At 41.0% G+C, this 19283-nt stretch overlaps 1 protein-coding gene and 1 long non-coding RNA gene across 5 annotated transcripts in view; both read right to left on the bottom strand.

Moving 5' to 3' along the window:
• LOC310699654 overlaps window positions 1–13065 on the bottom strand; it is a 58019-nt gene extending 44954 nt beyond the window's left edge. Inside the window, exons 1-2 of the long non-coding RNA XR_014522190.1 lie at window positions 12932–13065; window positions 11211–11323 (exon numbers count right to left, since the gene is read on the bottom strand). This is a non-coding gene — a long non-coding RNA (uncharacterized lncRNA). The remainder of the gene's footprint in view (window positions 1–11210; window positions 11324–12931) is intronic.
• Window positions 13066–13594: 529 nt separating this feature from the next.
• RBM27 (RNA binding motif protein 27) overlaps window positions 13595–19283 on the bottom strand; it is a 32954-nt gene continuing 27265 nt past the window's right edge. For all 4 annotated transcript variants that reach the window (XM_083487794.1, XM_083487793.1, XM_083487796.1 and 1 more), the window contains exons 19-21: window positions 18661–18747; window positions 17826–17936; window positions 13595–16948 (exon numbers count right to left, since the gene is read on the bottom strand). In XM_083487794.1, coding sequence (XP_083343920.1) covers window positions 16862–16948; window positions 17826–17936; window positions 18661–18747 — 285 coding nt within the window. In that variant the 3' untranslated portion in view covers window positions 13595–16861. The remainder of the gene's footprint in view (window positions 16949–17825; window positions 17937–18660; window positions 18748–19283) is intronic.

The following is a 19283-nucleotide window of genomic DNA, read 5'->3' on the forward strand; positions in this document are numbered from 1 at the left end:
AATCCAGGAAGGAGCCGAGTATAATTGGCCGCCTGCCTGCCTTCTTTCCAGAAACATATTAGCCGCTCTTCAGCTGAAGCTCTTGGAGAAGCTTACCAAATGTGGAATCATGTACAGTAAAATATACTGAAACAGGAAACAACAGCAATAAAATCCCAGCATAAAATTAATGTTACTAACGTAGTATTAAAAGACCCAGGCAATCTTAAAACACTATTTGCCTGGTGCTGTTAACGGGGGGGGGGGGGGGGGACGGACATTTTTCACCCTGAGGGCCACATTCCCTTATGGAGGCGACATACCAGTTGTGAGAGGAGCCAGTGGCAAAAGTGGACAGAGCCACAAAGGTAAAGTTTATCTTGATTACAGTAGGTTAGTTTCTACACACACACACACACAGAGAGAGAGAGAGAGAGAGAGAGAGAGAGAGAGAGAGCGAGCTCTATCCTCTATCCAAGAGGCCTAAACCTTCATCAGTTTTTACTGCTCAACAGGTTATAGCCCCTCATCATCACAAGGAAACAAACAGGTCTCAAAAACATATTATGACACATATGATCAAATCATTATAATACACAAAGAGGCCTTATCAGAGTTCAAGGAGACATTCAAGCCAGGCAAAAGATACCCAGGGTGGGAAGCAGGACCAGTGAGGGGTCTGGGGAGATTTTCAAAAGCCAGACAAAGAGGCCTTGGTAAGGATTACGGGATGGGGCGGTCACCTCTCCACAGTGAGTCCAGCAGCATCTCTCTGTTCTCTGCTGGTACAGGGCCATTAAAGCACTACCTCCCTGCCCCCCCTTCTTTCCCCCTTTAAATTCCTTAGATCTGCTGGCAACATGACAAGGCAGCCCAAGGAGCAGAGGGCCTGATGACAAGACTGCAGCACGCCATCACTTCCCATCAAGCCTTAGAGCCAGGCAATTGGAAGTGGAACATGAACTAGGCTTTGAAAGGCAAAAGGCAGAGAGCGAGCGAGAGAGAGCTTCCTCCCAACAGGGGGGGAATCAGTGTGTTGTCGCATAGCTCCATGCCTTGATTTATGATAAAAAATTTAAAGGAAATCATTTATATTTCAAAGGGCCTAAATAGCTGCATGAAAGTTTTATCTAAAGTAGCACTGTATTTACAGACGGCCCTACCATGCTAGAGGTAATTAATAGATGGATAAATGGCAGGCCTTTGTCTTTTTGCTTAACCCTCCTGCTATTTGGAACTTGTGAGTTAAAGGTAAATAAATAAAAGGGGAAATGTAGGATTGCATACAAGAGCCCTTAGCAATGGGTTTCTCCTGCTCAGCCTGCCGCTGACAGCTATTCAGATAATGAAACTGACACTTGATCTTCAGTTTCATGCACAAGGACTTAAAATGTCCCTTTAACTAAGATTACTGGGGCTGGGGCATAAGATGAGAGGCCATTTTAATAAAGCATATTTTTATAGGGGTCTCAAAAACAAGGCACGGTTTTAAAGACACATTCCAGATAAACACTGAAGGCTCAGATATGATATTCACTTGGAACAAATCTCTTGTCAGTCACTCTTTGTTTTCTGGTAAGAATTCCACCCAAGTGCTTCCTGCCTCCCTGAATGAATGAATGAATTTATGAATTTTGGCTTGACTGATTTTCTTTTTAGGCATGGACTGCTCCATCTAACTGAGCTGACTCTTTATTGCATGAGGTTTAAAAAATCAAATCAAATCAAACCTTTCTGGCTCCGTCTGGTTTGTCTAAACCCCACAAACAGAAAAGTTCAAAACCATAAACAGGAACAAGTTAAAGACCCAGATGGCTGGCCATCAAGCAACTCTGTTCACATGAATAAAAGGAAAGCTGCAACCAACTTGAGAGATCATTCTCCTCCCAGTAAATTATTGATGGTCTTTCTGGAGGGAGGGGATGGAGAAGGAGGAGGAAATAAACAACACCCTGACAATGCTCTAGTGAACTCACTCCAAACACAAAATTATATGAAAAGTTTATGGATCTTTTCACGTGAATCATTTTATTATCTGACCCAGTTCAGAGATTAGGAGGAAACAGGCAGTTGTATGATGGAAGACTCTCTTTATAGTTAAACTTTACAACTAAGGAAACAACAAAACGTGGGACCCAGAATATTTTGCCTCATAGTTCAAAGTGTATAGCATTGACATGATTTCTCTTTCCATGTGTCAGGCACACATTATACATCCTGTTCAAGCAATCAGATGCATTAAATCACCTTAGTTGTTTTGCCTGACCCAATATCCTATTGCTCTTGATGTGCTCTAGGGGCCAGTTTGGTTCCTAAACTGGGTACTTTGGTACTGTTGCAGGTAACTGAATATCTGAAACATCAGATATTCACTTGAGCCAGCTATCCATGCTGGTCCTACCTGGGCCAGCAAAAAAGCCAAGGAAAATTTATATGCCAAATCCCATATAAGGGGTCAGAGTGAGTCTAAGCTGAAGGCCAGGCGGAACAGTTTTGTCTTGCAGGCCCTGTGGAAAGATGTCAAATCCTGCAGGGCCCTAGTCTCTTGTGGCAGAGCATTCCACCAAGTCGGGGCCAGTGCTGAAAAGGCCCTGGCCCTAGCTGAAACCAATCTAACCTCATTGAGGCTCGGTACCTCCAAAATGTTGTTATTTATAGACCTTAAGGTCCTCCGTGGGGCATACCAGGAGAGATGGTCCTATCCTTCCTAACCTAAAGAATTTTACTTCACCTTGTCACCTTACAGATTTTCCGCAACCAGCTGCATGAGTAGAATTTTCAAGAAGATAAAATTTCATTATGAACTTTGGATCAATTGGTTTGCTGGTGGTGTGGGTAGGTTTGCTGAGAGTAATTCCAAAAGATTTCAATGAGGCTTACTTCCAAGCAAGTATGCATCGGGTTGTAGCCTAAAAAAACACTTTCCACAAATGTTTATGTTTCTGGTGCCTTCATATATACAGGGTGATTCATAATGAAGTATACAGTCAACGCACTATAAAAAAGAAGAATGTAATATGTCTTATGTTACCTGTAACAGAATTGTAGGGGAATGTTTAAAGTTTTTTTAGAAACAGTCACAGATGTTCTATGTGTGCACCCTTTGTCACACAACACATATCGAACCCATAATCCATTTCTGCCCCAATGCAACTCATTCTCCACGTTGATTTTCCTGGGCTTCATCGAATGGCTGTGCAAACACTATCAACTTCTTCCAATACACATGGTCATCCAGGACTTCTAAGTTTGCACCACCCGTAGTTTCAATTTTTTTATGCCAATCGTAGATACATTTTCTGCTTAGAGGTTTTTTTCCAAACCACTTCTACAGCCCTGCCGCTTGTGCCAGAGAGAGTGGGAGGTAAGCAGGCAGGAAATAAACTGCCAGGCAGTGGACTTGACACAGGATCTAGTGGATCCCAGGCATTCCAGGTGGTGGGGGCTGAGAGGTCTTCAGCCCCCCCATTTTTCAAGCAGGGGGCTGGGCTCCCCTAAAACCCTGTGGCCCGCTCTGCCTCCTCTCCACCAATATCACAAGGGGAGGAGGAGGCAGAGTGTAGAGCCCAGCTCTGTGCCCCCCACTCCCCACCCAGTGTATGAGCACCTGGACACCTGTGTGTCCTGACCTGGCGAGCGAGTCAGCGCACTAGGTGGGGGCAGGATGCATCACATGATGTGTAATGTGACGCGTCACGTGATGCGTCCCTGCAATGTGGGGGGGCAAGTCGGCACCCTTGGTGGATCCTGTGCCAGTCCGGCCTTGCCTCTCCCTGTCTCCAATGTGCCCTGTTTAGGGGAGTTCTACTGGCTACTGCTGGTGAGGAAAGTCACCATTGGTAGCTTCCTCCCACCTACTTCTTGGGCAGGCACATTGGAGTGCTTCTCCATAGTGGGGCTTCCCTACCAGTGGCAAAGGCATACCTCCACTCCATCCAAAACTTGTTCAGCTGGATGTATTAGGAGTTGGATTACTCTGTGAGTTACCCATTCAAGGGTGAAAACCCAATTCAGAAGCACATCCAACCACCTTGGATTCTCCTTCCTGGGAGATTTTCCTGACTATTCTGAATTGACACCTCCAGGGCTCACCTTAGCCATGGGATATCTTGCATTACCACTGGAGTACCTTACTTCTGGTGTGTCTTCCAGATCATGTGGGGGTTGGTCCTGAAAAAAGCACCTGCAAAGGTGTTACATAATTAATGGGTGCCCCCTTAGTATCCATTTAGTATCTGTTTCATGCTCTGCATAACCCTTCAGTATGCCTACTAATTGCATTTTTACTTTTCCCTGATTTCCCCTGCCCCAGTTTCTCAGGAAAGATATTCAGGTTGAATTATAATGTGACTGTTTGCTGGTAGATGTGGCTTTTCATAAGCATTCCCTAAGTTCCATCCACAGGACTCTGCCGTTTGTCTAACTTTTCCTTCTCCTGGACTGCGAAGTTTCGCCATGTGTGGGCAGCTTGGTCAGGTATCCCCTGTAGCTTAGCAACTTTCCTCTTGCTTTGTTAAACTAGGCTGTTCAATCTCCTTAATGAATAAGAGAATCAAGCCAGGTAATTGATGCTTGGCTATTTAGCTGATGAATAATTGACCATCTGGGTAACACTAGACATTTCCTCGATCAGATTGGACAATGGAAGAGCCATGTCATCTCCTGTGCGGAGCTTCTCTCTAGTGTCAATGAAAGTGCTTTTCAAATACAGCGGTAAAAGACATTGCAATGGCTTTTTAAAAAGCCACTAGCTATTTCTTGGGGAGAAGAATAATTTTTGGAGGCTACTTAGGTCATTTCTTATATTTATGTATACCTAAACCAAGGACATTAATGTTGCACCTTGCTTTTATTTGCGCTGTATTTAAGAGTATGGTGCACAGGGCGGGTTTTGTTTTGATCGTATTTCTGGTCTGTTCACTGCAATAAATTGATGGTGATGATGATAAAAATATGAGAAAGGCAGTCAAAAGAAAATAATAAGGTTAAGCAGAATGGATAAAACCAGCTAGATTAAAACCAATTTACACTACATGCTGAAATGCCCAGGCCAACAAAAACAACAACAATAGATGCTGGAAAGTTGGTGCAGGGCAAATTTCCCATAGGAAACATTCTATTTTCTCACAGATTGGTGGGCATTTTGCTGATTTGTCAGTAACATTCCAAGCCCATTTTTTCAGTAAGAATGAATTAAATATATCTGGCAGGAAACAATATATATAGTCCAATGACTTAAAAAAAGAAAAAATCAACAAGAAGAAAAATGTGGCACATGTAGTTGAATCAAAGATCCCCAAAAGAATCTTGTTGATACGACAAAAGTTTCCAGTAAATACCCAACTTTGTCAGCATTATTGATTGGTTCTGGCAATACACGTTCATGCTTCATATTATTCAACTGTTGCTGTTGAAACAGATCAATGGGCAGTGTGAGCAGCAGTAAGTTTTCACCAGCCATTGAACACTATTTTTTGTTTTCCCTTTCTCCGTGATGCAGCTAGCCTGTAATTCACTTTGCTGTGAATGACAAAATATTTATTCAAATTCCACTGTGGTTTGCTGCTTTTACTGCAACTCATTGGCTGGAATCTTATTCGCCTTTGGCTTTGTGTAGACATTTTATTTTCAACTTGCTAATCAGATATAATGTAGAAAGCACCTTTTTTCAAATCACTGAGACTATACTGAAATAGAGACTTGTGTCCAATAAAGGATCATAGACATAAAATGGTTTCTTTTAATCTTCTAACAAAATGTTTTATTAATGATTTTGTGTTTAATTGAATGTTTCACCCAAACCTAATCTGTAGAGGGGTGTGGACTGCTGACAACTATCAGGAACAACCAAAGAAAGGAAGAGATTCTTCCAAACGAAAAAGAAGTGTTATACTTCCTATTCCCTGGCTTGGATCCTAAGTGGCTTCTGCCTTGTTGGGAGGCAGGCTGAAACAGCAGTCTGAAACACAACAGTTGGAGTCGAATATCACCCAGAGGGTCATAGGTTTCCCATTCTTGCTTTATTGCCTGTACTCAACCATGCTTGTGATGAATGGGTCCTCTGCAACAGGCGCGCCGAGTTGCGCCCAACATTTTTTTTTTTGGGGGGGGGGAATGTCACATGTGCATGATGTCACACGCATGACACCTTCCCCCCCCCCAACCAACCCAGCCAGACATCCACCGGGTGCATTTTCTGGAGGGGGCGACCAGGCGCCCTCTCCCTCCAACAAACTCCCATCGAAGCCTGGCTTTAGCGTGTGAGGGAGCTTCCTCAGAGTGAAGAGTTGGCGGCAGAGAGCTGCCGCCCTTCTCCTCAACTGGGCTGCAAGCACACAGCTCCTCCGCAGCAGAAAGAGGCTGCTGGCTGGGGCAGAGAGAGGCTGCGGTGTGCGAGGCGCCTAGCTGCGGCTGCTCTGTCCCCGGGTCAGGCCTGACCCAAGGGGCGGAGACAGGCTGCGGCGCGCAAGGGATTGGGCGCACGGATTGGTTCACCCTCGCGCGTCCCGCCCGGCTGCCGAGCACTCAATATTGGGGAGGCTGAGCTCCGTGCCCCAAAATATTGAGGTGGCTGAAGCCCCCTCCGCCCCATATACTCGGCGTCGCTGCCCTGCAATGTTGCTGTGAGTACAGAGGGCTTCTCTACTCTTTCCATGCTTTAAAGCTCTGCGTCCAAGTACACTTTTTTTGCTCCAGAGCTGTGGAAACCTGCGCTTTAAAGCTCAATCGGAGTAAACAGCAATCCACGGAAACACCGAGTCGATGTTTGCTCTGACTGAGCGCTAAAGAGCGGGTCTTGTGGAAAAGGCTCTGGAGCAAACAACAAGTTTGTTTTTCTGAGATGGTGCTTTTAAGCGCAGACCTGTACCTGGAAAGAGCAAGGCAAAAGATAAGGGCATCTAAGCCATAAGTGCCAATTTTTGCATCACATTACTAAATATTCCAAAGGGGTATCTTGCAATAGGGAGAGCTGCAGCATATGGTTGTGGCATATTTAGATAGCCGTTTTGCTCCAGAAGCCTGGCAAATCTGGGTACTTAAAAAAAGTGACAACCCACAAGCAGACTACATGAATCCTTCGCATGTTGTCACTTGCCCTTCCTGACCCACATTCACTAGAAACCAATATCAAAACAGCCGCGTATTGGACCTGCAGCTCAGAAACATGACTAGCATTAGTGTTTGGATTTGCCTGCTTCTTAACATCAGTGCTCACTGAAACCTTCATTAAACTTTGAGTGCAAAACGTAACAACCAAAGTGGGAGGACAAAAACCCCAACATGTCAGCTGAAATTAGAACAATCTCTTTCCGTTTGCATTCCCTCCCAGTTTGTAATTAATTGTAAAGCCAAACAGAATAGTGGTGTGCTTGACTTTGGGGGAGAATAAGCAGTTGCACATTGGCCAAAAAGACGTGCGTGGTTCATCACATGCTTGCTGAAATCCCATGTACGGTGTCAGAGCTGACAAGCCATGGCTTCCTGTGCCATTTTAACTATGTTTTATTAAGGAGTGGGACCCGCTGGGCCTTGTAGCTGGCACGGCTTCCTTCTCACATACCAGCTGAATTCCCACCACTGCCTCAGACACTCTCTAGCTGGATGCATTACATGGTATTTTTAGAAGCCCTGCGTGCCATCTTCTGTCACATGTCTCTCGAGATTTTTCCACTGTTTTTCACCCATCAAAGATATATCCTGTTGTTTTGTGCGGGTTTCAGCACTTGGGGAAGGAAGCAAGGAGGTCTTAGAACATGCTGCATTGTTAAACAGTGCAGCTGAAATGAAACAAGATGTGCACATGTTACATGTTATGACAGAAAATATCTAGGGGTGGCTTTCAGCCGCCTGCTCCCTGCAACAAAATGCCCAAGAAATTCAACACCTCAAGCCATAGTGGTCTGTTTGCTTGCTCCCAGTTTTGGCCTCAACGTTCAATTCTACTCCTCCTGCATCACACAACCTTCTCTGACAACAGGTTTGTACTGAGCATGTGCAGGGGACACCCTTATGACTGCATAACATTGGCCACAAAAATGCCTTTTAATAAAAACTGTAAGCATGTTCTACAACTCATGGATTATGGCACATTACTAGAGATGCTCTCATGGGCTTCAGAAAACAATTTCCCCAAAGGCAAACATAGAAATCATTCCCCCCAACCCCCCCCCCAGCAAAGTCTATGGTAGGAAAACATACATCACTTGTCAACTTCTCGTGATCATTCACCACAGCTTTAATTCATACAAAGACAAGCCATTTCTCATAGTTTTTGGTGGTAGCTGGTGCTCACTGGGCTGGTGGAGTGGAATCAGGGCCACCAAGAGGAGCCAGAGCGAGAGCCAATAACAGGTAGAGCCAACTCATTCAAGGTGTGCCCCAAGCCTCCACCCTACTAAGTTCAGAAAGTGTTGCCAAGCCCTGGACTGGTTGCAAGAAGGCAGGCAGGTATGGGCTGGATGAGGGGTGTCCCATTCCTTACCCTCCAACATTTCTCTGATGAAAATAGGGACGTCCTAAGGAAAAGAGGGACATTCTGGGATCAAATCAGAAACCGGGACGTCTTCTGTAAATCTGGGACTGTTCCTGAAAAATAGGGACAATTGGAGGGTCTGCCATCTGCCCTAATGGATCAGCTTCCACTAATCCTTTCTACCCCAAGTTAAGCATGAGCCTAAATTTAAGAATTTATCTCTCTTAGATTGCTGAGCTTCAAATCTGCCTGTTGAATCATTTTCTAATGATAAGTCACAGAATCTAGTCCTCACCCACAATTTCTTATTATCACCCTTAAAATAAATGAATATGTATATGGAGGGAGTGCGGGTGTAAGATTTAAATAATATATAATATAGGACTGCAAAATGTCTTATTTAAATATGTACATCATTTTCTGTATGTGTCCTGTCTCTCTCACACCCACACACCCTCCACAAAGATATACTTCACAACAAACATTTTGAAAGCTGGAAAGTTCTGTGAAACCCCAAAGCTATGACGGTCTAATAAAAGGCAGCATCTTTAAAACATGGCTATCACCTAAATACTAAATCATTTCAAATAAACTGCCATGTGAATGCAACCACAGTGAGCTCTTTGGAAGAAGCATGGGATTCAAGCACAGCAGATAGACAGACAAACAAACAAACAAACATACATACATACATACATACATATACAGCCTATGACTAAGTAATGAAGGAAAGAATTCGGGAAAGCCTTTCAAACAAAAGGTGTACTTTGAGCACAAGAAGAGTAGCATCGGCACAGAGTATAACCCTCGCTGCTTATGAAATGGATTTCAAATGTTCAAGGCCTGCTCTCTTCAAAAACTGTTCCTTATCTTTCCCTGACCTGTGAATAACCCAAAGTCACTCTAAAATGTGAATCCAGAAAGTGGATGGAACTGTTGTTTGACATATTTTTGGCCACAGGAGACCATACCAGGAGTACATTATAGTGGCTCGACTCCAAATAATTTTCACATGAATTACTAAAGTGCCATAAATGTATAATTTATTAGCATTTAAATAAATCACAGAGACCATGAGTGCTTTAAAGTTATCAGCATAAAGATGCACAGAATACCAAATTATAATTACTTAAAAAAAGGTTCTTCAGTACAATAACCTCATGTGTACTATATTGCATGTTCAAAACAAGATGAGCAGAGTTAAGCACCAAGATGATCATAGCCATTTTCAGACTGTGCTCTGGAGAAGCCTTGATAAAGTTTATCGGGAGATATTCAGTGAGCAGATAAGGTCATGGCAGGCAAACTTCTCTGGAAGGTGGTTCACTCACTACAAGCTGCCAGTGCTGCAGTTAAGTTAAGTAATTGTAGACCAGGGCGGGGAAAGAACTTGCGGCCCTCCAGAGTTGTTGTTGGGCTCCACTTTTCTTTCATCCCAGCCAGCATGACCAATGGTCAGGGATTATTGGAGTTGTAGCCCAACATCACCTAGACATTCCCTACTGAGTGGTCACCTGAGGGGTGGTGGTGAGAAAATGAGCTATTGCTTTATCTTGCTAGGAAAAAACAACAACTGGGAAAGACGCAATCCACCTAGTCTAATTCTGTCACTTACCCCATTTTCACAGCCAAAACTCAAAGGACAAAAATGACCCATGTGAAGAGCAACTTAGTTTATTCACTTTGACATCCTTCCTTCAAATCACTGTGGTTGGAGTGCACTGGGAAGATTATTCAATCAATCAATCAATCAATCAATCAATCAATCAATCATTGCATTTGTTTGCTGACTTTTTAAAGTTAAAACTATGTTCGAGGCTTGCAACATGTAAAAAAATTACATAACTACAACCATAACTAAAGTAGTCATAAACAATCATTGAAACATCAAAAAATACACAGCCAATTTGAACGATGAATCATGAGATTCAAAATAAAGATACGAAAAATTAACGTCAACAACACCAACAACCCCCACCCACTTTTAATCACTGTGATTAAAAACTGGACCTGTCCATCAAAACAAAAGACCCTGCCCCAATTCTTTCACCCCACGTCTCCTGACTAATTTCTCAGAAAAGAAAAGAGGGATGGGGGCGGTCATGTGCTTGACATTTTGGAAATGCTGAAGCAACAGAGCTACTCCAGAGTTGAGGATTCCCTGATTCACCCTGATGTGCCTTGTTAACAATGCAATCCAATTTGGGAATGTGAGAGTCTGCCTTGAATCATCCCAATTTACCTGGTTATTTGGAATACACAAAGAGCCGATGCACATCCCTAGAATACACTGTCTGTCTCGAGAAGTGCCATGCTGATGAGAGCTTTCAAATAATTGTGGCCAATTGCACAACTTAAGTAACGTCCACACCATACTTTTAATTCACTCCTACACTACTTTTAACAGTCGTGGCTTCCCCCAAAGAATCCTGGGAAGTGTAGTTTGTTAAGAGTACTGGGAAGCAAAGCTCTGTGGGGGGATAAACTACAGTTCCCAGGATCCTTTGAGGGCATCTGTGACTGTTAAAGTGACATAAGCCTCTTTATGCAGCATTCTGAACCTTCAAAAGCTACGTATTTCATAATATGTTGGGATTCCAGTATGGCCTAGGTGCGGGTGTATCATAAATGCTCCTTTTTAATCTTTATGCAAACGTGCCCACAAATACACAAGGCTCTTGCTAAGCAACCTGGCCGTGACATTGATCCAGTAGTTCCCCAAAATTACACAAAAAAGAAAAAAGATTGAGGCACTTGCCTATCGATGCTGAAAGCATGGAGTATTGTTGGCGGGAGGATCCTGTGTTCTGAACACTGTGTCAAGGCAGCCCAGCTCAACATGCAACATCAGCCTTTTCTATCAAAACACTGCTACAAAGATATAAAATTGAAATCCTCAATAACTGAAAGAAATTTATGAATGTTTATTTTACAGTACGTCTAAATGGCTAGCTGAAAGAAAATAATGCAAACCGGTATGAGCAATGTCTAAAAAACTGAAAGATCATCATAATCTGTCTTGCTGCTGCAAAGGCGCATTTCAGTTTATATTGAAAACAAAATAAAATGGCCAAAAATATTATGAAGTGCATCACATTTCTTGGGCGGACATAGCTAGGGTCACAACAGATATTGCTTTTAAATATGTTTATCTGCAGATTAACATAAAGACTGTTCTGTAGAGTCTCCAATAAATGGGATTTGTTTTGTGCGTCGCCCTCCTCCCAGGGGATCTGAGCTCAGATTCAGCTTGCAGATGAAGATGGATGAAGTTAACTCTGACAGACATAAATAATGCAGCCTGCTAGAAGTAACACTGTACCATAGCTAGGCGCACCTCCTTTCAGGGGAGGTGGGATACAGGTAGGAATGGATAGCTTTTTCCAAGTGCTCACTCAGAGAGGTTCACATCATTATCTTAGTTATCTTTATACTAACCCGGTATGGAAGATCATTACCCCCACGATCCACATGGGAGAAAGAGCATGGCCATCACATAAAACCATTCACCATTTTTGTACTTTATTTTCTCATGTATCGCTTCTTCCAATACTTTTGGGTCTTGCTCGTGAGGATGGCAAGCTCTTGTACAGACAAGGCCTGAGAGCCAACAGACACACAATGCTGACCAGAGATCTTTTGCTGCTCGAAGCAGGGATGAGGTAGGACCCAGATAGCACCCATGGCCCATCTAGAGGGCCTTGAAGGCTTTTAAAGCAGAGGTTGGATGGTCATCTGTCATGTATGATCTGGCTGAGATTCCTGCATTGCAGGTTAGGCTAGATGACCCTCAGGGTCTCTTCCACCTCTACAATTCAATGATTCCATGCCACATTGGGGTTTGTAAAAGCCTTTCAGAATTTCCCTCAGTTTTATAGAGAGCATGAAGACACATCATGCCCTCAGATTACAGATCCAGTGATGTAGTTAAAGTCTTTCTGCTCTCAGTAACAAAAAATTAAGGAATTCTTTACCACTGTTATGCAGGTATCGAAGTACTGAAGATTAGAAATAAAGGCCATTTGCGGTGGTGGATTAGAGCAAATTTAACATATACATATTTCTCATTAATCTTCTACACAGAAAGATCTAGGCTGCATCGAACTTCTACAAGTGTTCCCAACTGCCAGGGCAGTTTTTCAGAAATAAAATTGTGGGGGGAGGGGATCTTTATACATGTAAAGGTGAATTTTTAGAGCAAAAGAAAACATATTATCACAAAAGCTCACAAGCTGCTTCAAGACCAGAATGGTAAATCATTCACAAGCACAGTGGGCAACCTCGGAGAATTTAATTTCTCACAGCCTAACAATGGCTCCCTGATAGTGCACTAGCATGGGCCAGCCTACTTTAGGAATTACTGTTCTTCCGTGTCTTAGCTCTTAAAAGGTATGGCCTAAAAACAGAGGAAGCAAGTATTACTCAACCTAGCAGATCTAGGTTGCCTAGATGCAGAATTGTCTAGAAAATGTACCTTACCTTGAGTTCAAAGATATATAGGCAAATCTGTTTTCATAAATTACTGATGTTTTCTTGCTTTTGCTGTGACGTGAATTTCAGAATAGTGAACAATATCCTTCAGTTGCTATTGTCTAATACTTGATATCTTACTATCCCTCATCAAGAGACCACCACCACCAGTTTTATTAGTTAAGTTGGAGGCAAACATGATTAAAAAGCACACTATTGGTTTTATCCATGTAATAAAAAGTGAGCTTTATGACTGTATTAATTTTATATTATGATTATTATTTGTAAGCTGCCTCCCAAACAAAACAAATTCATTGGAAAGGTGAGGTAAAATAAATAATTTTCCAGTTCAGAATAGTTAAGTTGGGGCAGGGCAGTTAAGTTGTCCAAGAATTTTCCTGAAGGTTCTGTCACAAAGCTGCTGTTTATCTCAAACTGCCCTTCCTGAGAGGAAATAGCAAAATTCTGAGGCAAGCATTCACATCTGTCACAGGCTTAACCAACCTGTATTACTTCAATAAAGATACCCAACATTTTACCACAAAACTGCACCTTCTCTCCAACTGCTTATGTCTATGCATATGAATATGTATACGAATGTATTTATTAACACACACTCTGCACCAAGCACTCACGCGAGTATACCTCGGAAGAAATGAAGCAATACAGCTCTTTTTCTGATTATAATTTTTTTGGGAATGGCTATTTTTCCAAATTTCAATTCAATCTGTTTTATGCCTTTTTCGTTTTTAGTTTTACGCCATTCCATATTATTTCTTTATTGCAAAAAAGTCAACATGCATCTTAGAAATTCAGAGTGTAATCAATAAAACAAACATTACATGTATGAATTTAAATGTATAAACAGTTAGAAATCCAACAATATCTCCTAATATACTATTACACAAGTTCACAATCTTGTAAAAACTATAATACAAGTTTACTATACATTGAGAGGAATTTACCATTCCTTTTCACATGATTTTGTTAAAAACTGTTGAAGCATCTCCACTGTATGTGGGCATATATTTTTCAAATCAGTTTTCGGATGCTAGGCTTTTTTATGCTCAAGGATTTAAAACAAACCAACCAAAATTTTTATACCACAGTTTAATTGACAGCTTATATAGTAGAAGCATTAATATCTGTAGAGGTTGAGGGGGTGATTCACTGACCATTTACATTGTGGCATTCTTCTGGATTGCAATGGGATTACACACTAAGTGGTCAGTGAAGTGGTACTCCTTGTGTAGTAGCCTTTTATTTCAGATTGATTTATCATTCTCAAGTCACTTAGTAGGTATTATATTATGCTGTCCATCATAGCTTATGAATGCAGAAGTGACAATTCCACAGCAATAAAAAATGAAGTGTTACCAGAAGTTACCTACCTAGAAACACAAATGGTATCCTACTAAGTTCTAATACACAACACAGGGAGATCCATAGCTATGTCAAAATGAAGGTCACTTTGAACTAGTTTTCCTTTCTCCTTTGTATTAAGTGAGTTACTACTATGCTGCCCATCACTTACATTCTCAGTAACGTAATAGTATGCTTTCAATACATGGGTTCAGGGGCACAACTCATTTTTGTGCTTCTGGCCTGAGAAATCACATTTAAGATGTCACCAGAGGATTTATGTAAGCCAACAAATATTTTAAAAGAAAAGAGAACGGGAAAAAATCCCCATTAAATAAATATTTTCCCCATGGCCCCTAATCTTTCTCGCTCCCCATGAAAAAAAAGCCAACACTCTGAGCAAGGACATCCATCCTGTTCTGAACAGTGTGCTAACAAAATGTTATTTTAAAACCATATGAAAAGGAATCCTATCCGGTCTACCTGTGCCAAAGGCTATTGAAATTTCTCTTACAGCTTCATTCACTCACTGTAATCTTCCGGATACAAAAATACAAGAATTCTTATGGAAATCTAGATGCTGGTAGTTTTAGTACACAAAAAAAGCAAAATATTTACACAATTATACAGTTTTAAGAAAACCCTGTACAATATATATATATACACATATATAAATCCTTTGTTCCCTCTATCATTTGATTAAACTGTTCAGATTCAAGCATTTTGCTGCAATGGGTCAGTATATGTGATGGCCACATACTGAGTCACAGGCATTCCAAAGACATTGCAGGCAATGGGGGGAAGAGCAAGGCTTTGCCTGTTATGGTGTGCAATATTCGTGCTTTCTTCTTCTAACGTAATTCACTGAGATTAAACATTAGTCGGAATGTAGCAATAATCTAGAAAACAAAGGTCTTTGTGTAAAGGGCAAAAAACTGCTGACAAATTACACTCCTCTCCAAGTATGACTTGGAATTTAAATTGATACTACTTTGGACTTTACATACCACAACACACACAACAGTACCCAAAAGAATAGGAAGAACAGAGTGCTTGACTTTATGTAGCTAGCTGAGATCTAATGTAGTACTTCTGATACTTAAGAGAGGGTAAAGTACCATTTGCAGTAATACATTTTAATAGAAAACTTCAAAAATAATAGTTTTTTTTTTTACTTGCTTGCATTAGTGTTCCAGTACCACAGGAGTTGAGAACAGTACTGTTTGCTCTGCTTCTTTGACTCTAACATTCAGAACGCTGTGGCGTAACATACTTTCCTATATAAAATGGCCCTACTGTGTACTGGCATAGTACAGAGGCACCAAGAGTGTGTGTGTGTGTGTGGGGGGGGGGGGAATCTACAGGACAATGTGCCTAGGCTTAACAGAAGCAAGTGACACATGAGTTGAGTATGAAGATCTATTGCCCTGGAAAGCCAAAATAGTTTAATACGGTTTCTACCGCAATCTACCCCAGCTACTGCTAGGTGCTATAAAAAAAGTGGTATGGGGGAAGGAAGGGAAAGCATAACCAAAAAGCATGGAAATAAAAAGCATCTAAGTTAATCAGTCTCTTTTCAACATTTCTTTTACCAAAGTTGCTCTCTTTAGAGTTAAGCACAATATTATTAGAAGTGATGGTCTCTTATCATTTTAATGATTTTTCTAAAAAAGACTTGGGGCTTTCTGTGTTAAAAAAAGAACAAGTTGCTTTGAATACTGTGGAGGCTTGACCTAAAAAGGTTAAAAAAAAAAGAGCTTATTTAGCTACAGAGGACAGAAAATGAACTCAAATGGCTGGATACTTTTAAAAGCACTTAGATGTATTTGCTTATACCAGCTATTCATAAAGCACTAACTGCTCTGTTCATTTTAATAGGATTCATGCAGGAGGTCCATGGATGCTCCATGAAAGTAAATGTGGAATTCACAGAGCAGTGGTAAGCTGCACCCAAAGAGTAGTAAGGCTGGACTATGTCTGAAGATCAGATTGAGAAGAACTGCCATATTAGACAAGAGTAGCTGTCATTGATGTGGACTTGTTTGAATGTGGAGATGGGCAGCATTGCCCTGTAATTCTGCTAGATAGCTGAATGGTATCATCCACAGTAAGATTAGGAGCAATTCTGGACAGGTGTGAAACTTACTCAAACTGAATAACTTGTCTGCCACCTAACTAAGGGACTTTTGAATTACCAAATTCCAGGAAATGTTGACATATAAATGAACTTCACAGAAAGCTCTCATCTCACACTCTACATTACTAAATAAAGCCTATAAAGCCATTGATAGCTTGAAAAAGGTCCATATTTTAAAAACAAAATAAACACAAGTTGGGCTTGAAAGATTGATACATTCCATCTTCAGAGGATCACAACCACCTTTGCAACACTTAGCCTTTGGCTGATCGTGGCTACTTATTTGTTAAGTTTAATATCTCAAACTCACACTTGCTTTCTTGTGTGTATGAAAATAAAAACAAAAAACAAAAACAATTTTTGGCTCATTGACTTCCTTTAAATATTTTTTTAAAAGTTTTAGTTCAACAATTCTAAAACTATTGATTCCATTTCAAGTTTCATCTTCTCCAGGAACGAGATTCATCTTCGTCTTCGTCTTCGTCATCATCATCTTCAGGCAAAAATAAATCTGAAGCTTCTGTCTCCTGAATAAAGACAAAATATAATACGCTTATTTTTTTAATGTACGATACCACAATAGTCAGTTGCAACCTTTTGGTCCATATCAGTGATTCTACTTGACTTGAAAAATGTGGGCAAAATTTTCCCTTGGATATTCCTCTAAATATGCTACATGCCAGGGTAAAACATAGCAAAAATGGATCTGGGTGGTGAAATGTGACAACTGAATCTGAGTGCTCTGAAGTGATTAGAGAGCATAATGGACAGGGCTTTCTCAGCAGCGGCCCCTACCTTATGAAACACCTTCTCAAGGGATGTGCTGGCCACTTCAGCTTAAAAAAAAATCACTTTTCAAATAGCCTTTATGTGTCTTATTGGTTATGCAATTGTTTTTGTGGCTCTGGAAATGGCTTTTGTATTTGCTAAAATATACTCTATTTTTCGATTATATAGCATCATAATAAACTATAAAGTAATACAGCTTTGAGTATTATTTTAACAGAAAAAACAAGGTATAAATATCAAATTAATCGAATATAATTATAATATATTCTTGTGTTTTATGCTTGTATTTTGCTTGGCACCTTGGGTGGACTTGGTCCAGAAAGGTGGTGTATAAATTGCTAAAGAATTAAAAACAACCAACTGTCCACCATCTGATTCATGCTGTGGAGTTATGAACCAAATTAAAGAACAGGAGGATTTAGTCACAAAACGGCGAGAATGCAGACAACCTTAAGGTTCTCCTAAAATATCTTAAGCATTCAGAAATGCCCTTCCAGGACAGTTCCTATAATGAGCTCAAAACAGTAAGAAGCAAAAAAAACAAAAAACAAAACAAAAAAAAGTGTTTGAGAGAGGCTTTGATAGACAAGCTGCGCTTAAACATAATTCCAGTACCTCTTCCTTGGGTTCCTCTTCCTCCGTTTCTGTGGACACAGAGGGTACCTTGGGTTTATGCCATGATATCTGTAGTCGTCGGTCTTTGAACTTTAATCCTTGGTTGGCCGCCTAGAGCAGGAATTTTTTTGGGGGGTGGGAAGAGAAGACAATAATACAAATTATGTGCTAAGAAGCAGAGGCTATTTGCTGTTATAGCAGAAGCATCACCATGTGCACTTCCAAGAAGTCTTTCTACTATACAGTATAATACCCATGCCTATGCAAGGACTCCTGATTTAATGTGGGGTTAGATTTGGTGACCTGGACCTGCTCTGACCTGGTTTGGATCCTGAATCCAAATTGCAGTGTTACCAGTGTTGTAACTAACTGCAACACTAAGACACAAAGCTTTTTTAAAATAAATAAATCAATCCCTGGCTTCAAAGTTATAGTGGTCAATGAGCGAAGTCTAGCTCCCCTCCCACCTCATACAATGTTGTGTTGCAACATTTTCTGTCTGAGCTCTGAAATGGGCTCTGTCTGTCTCCCTGTTTTGAGCTCTGAATTGATTCGCCTTGATTTAGAGTTGCCTTAACCAGATTTTGTTCAGGGTTTGGCTAAATTGGTTGCACAGCCCTAATAATCAGAGTTTATACTCTCTACTACAAGCATTTCTCTGAATCATAATTTAAACAAGCTTATTCATTGGCTGAATTATAAACCAGTGATCAAATATTCAATGCCTTTGTAAAAGTAGTACCCCACCAAATATATTAATGAACCACTTTCCATTCAAGCAGATATTTTAGTGCATCTTAGAGGAGTACAGTAATGTTAGCTTATAATTACTTACATTTTCAGCTTCAGAACGGGATTTAAATGTTAGAACAACACTTAAAGGAGAATCCTCCTCTTGAAGGCCTTCAATATCTCCAAATTTCTGTAAAACACATACTGTGAATAAGATCTATGCATGCTCTTCTAGGGCTGCATGTTAATGAACCCTAACTTACTGAAAGCCAGTGCAATATAGTAGTTATAGTGATGGAGTAGGATCAGGGAGTTTGCAGGTTCAAATTCCTACTCCTTGGACCATTTAATCTCTTAGCCTCAGTCTACTTCATATGTGAAGATCACACATACTTGGGAGGAGAGGCAGAATACAAAAAGTGGGAATATGAGCTCAGGTATATTTGTGTATGTGTGTGTGTGTATTTTATTAGTGACAGAACCAATTTCCAGGGGAGGCAGAAATTGCTCTCCCTCTTCTTCTAAGAATATATGCTTCCTGCTGCTCCAACAGTGCTAACTGGATATCACCCATATTCTTGCCATCAAAAAGGCTTATGCTCCACCTACATTATGTTTACAGACAAAAAGACAATGGTGTATTGGATACCCAGAGTGAAACAGAAGAAAAGGAAGCAGAGACCAGTGTTTCTGCTTATTGTCTGTAGATCTTCAAAAACGCTTACC

Source organism: Podarcis liolepis (assembly GCF_965112155.1).
Source record: "Podarcis liolepis genome assembly, chromosome: 2".
Lineage (NCBI taxonomy): Eukaryota > Metazoa > Chordata > Lepidosauria > Squamata > Lacertidae > Podarcis > Podarcis liolepis.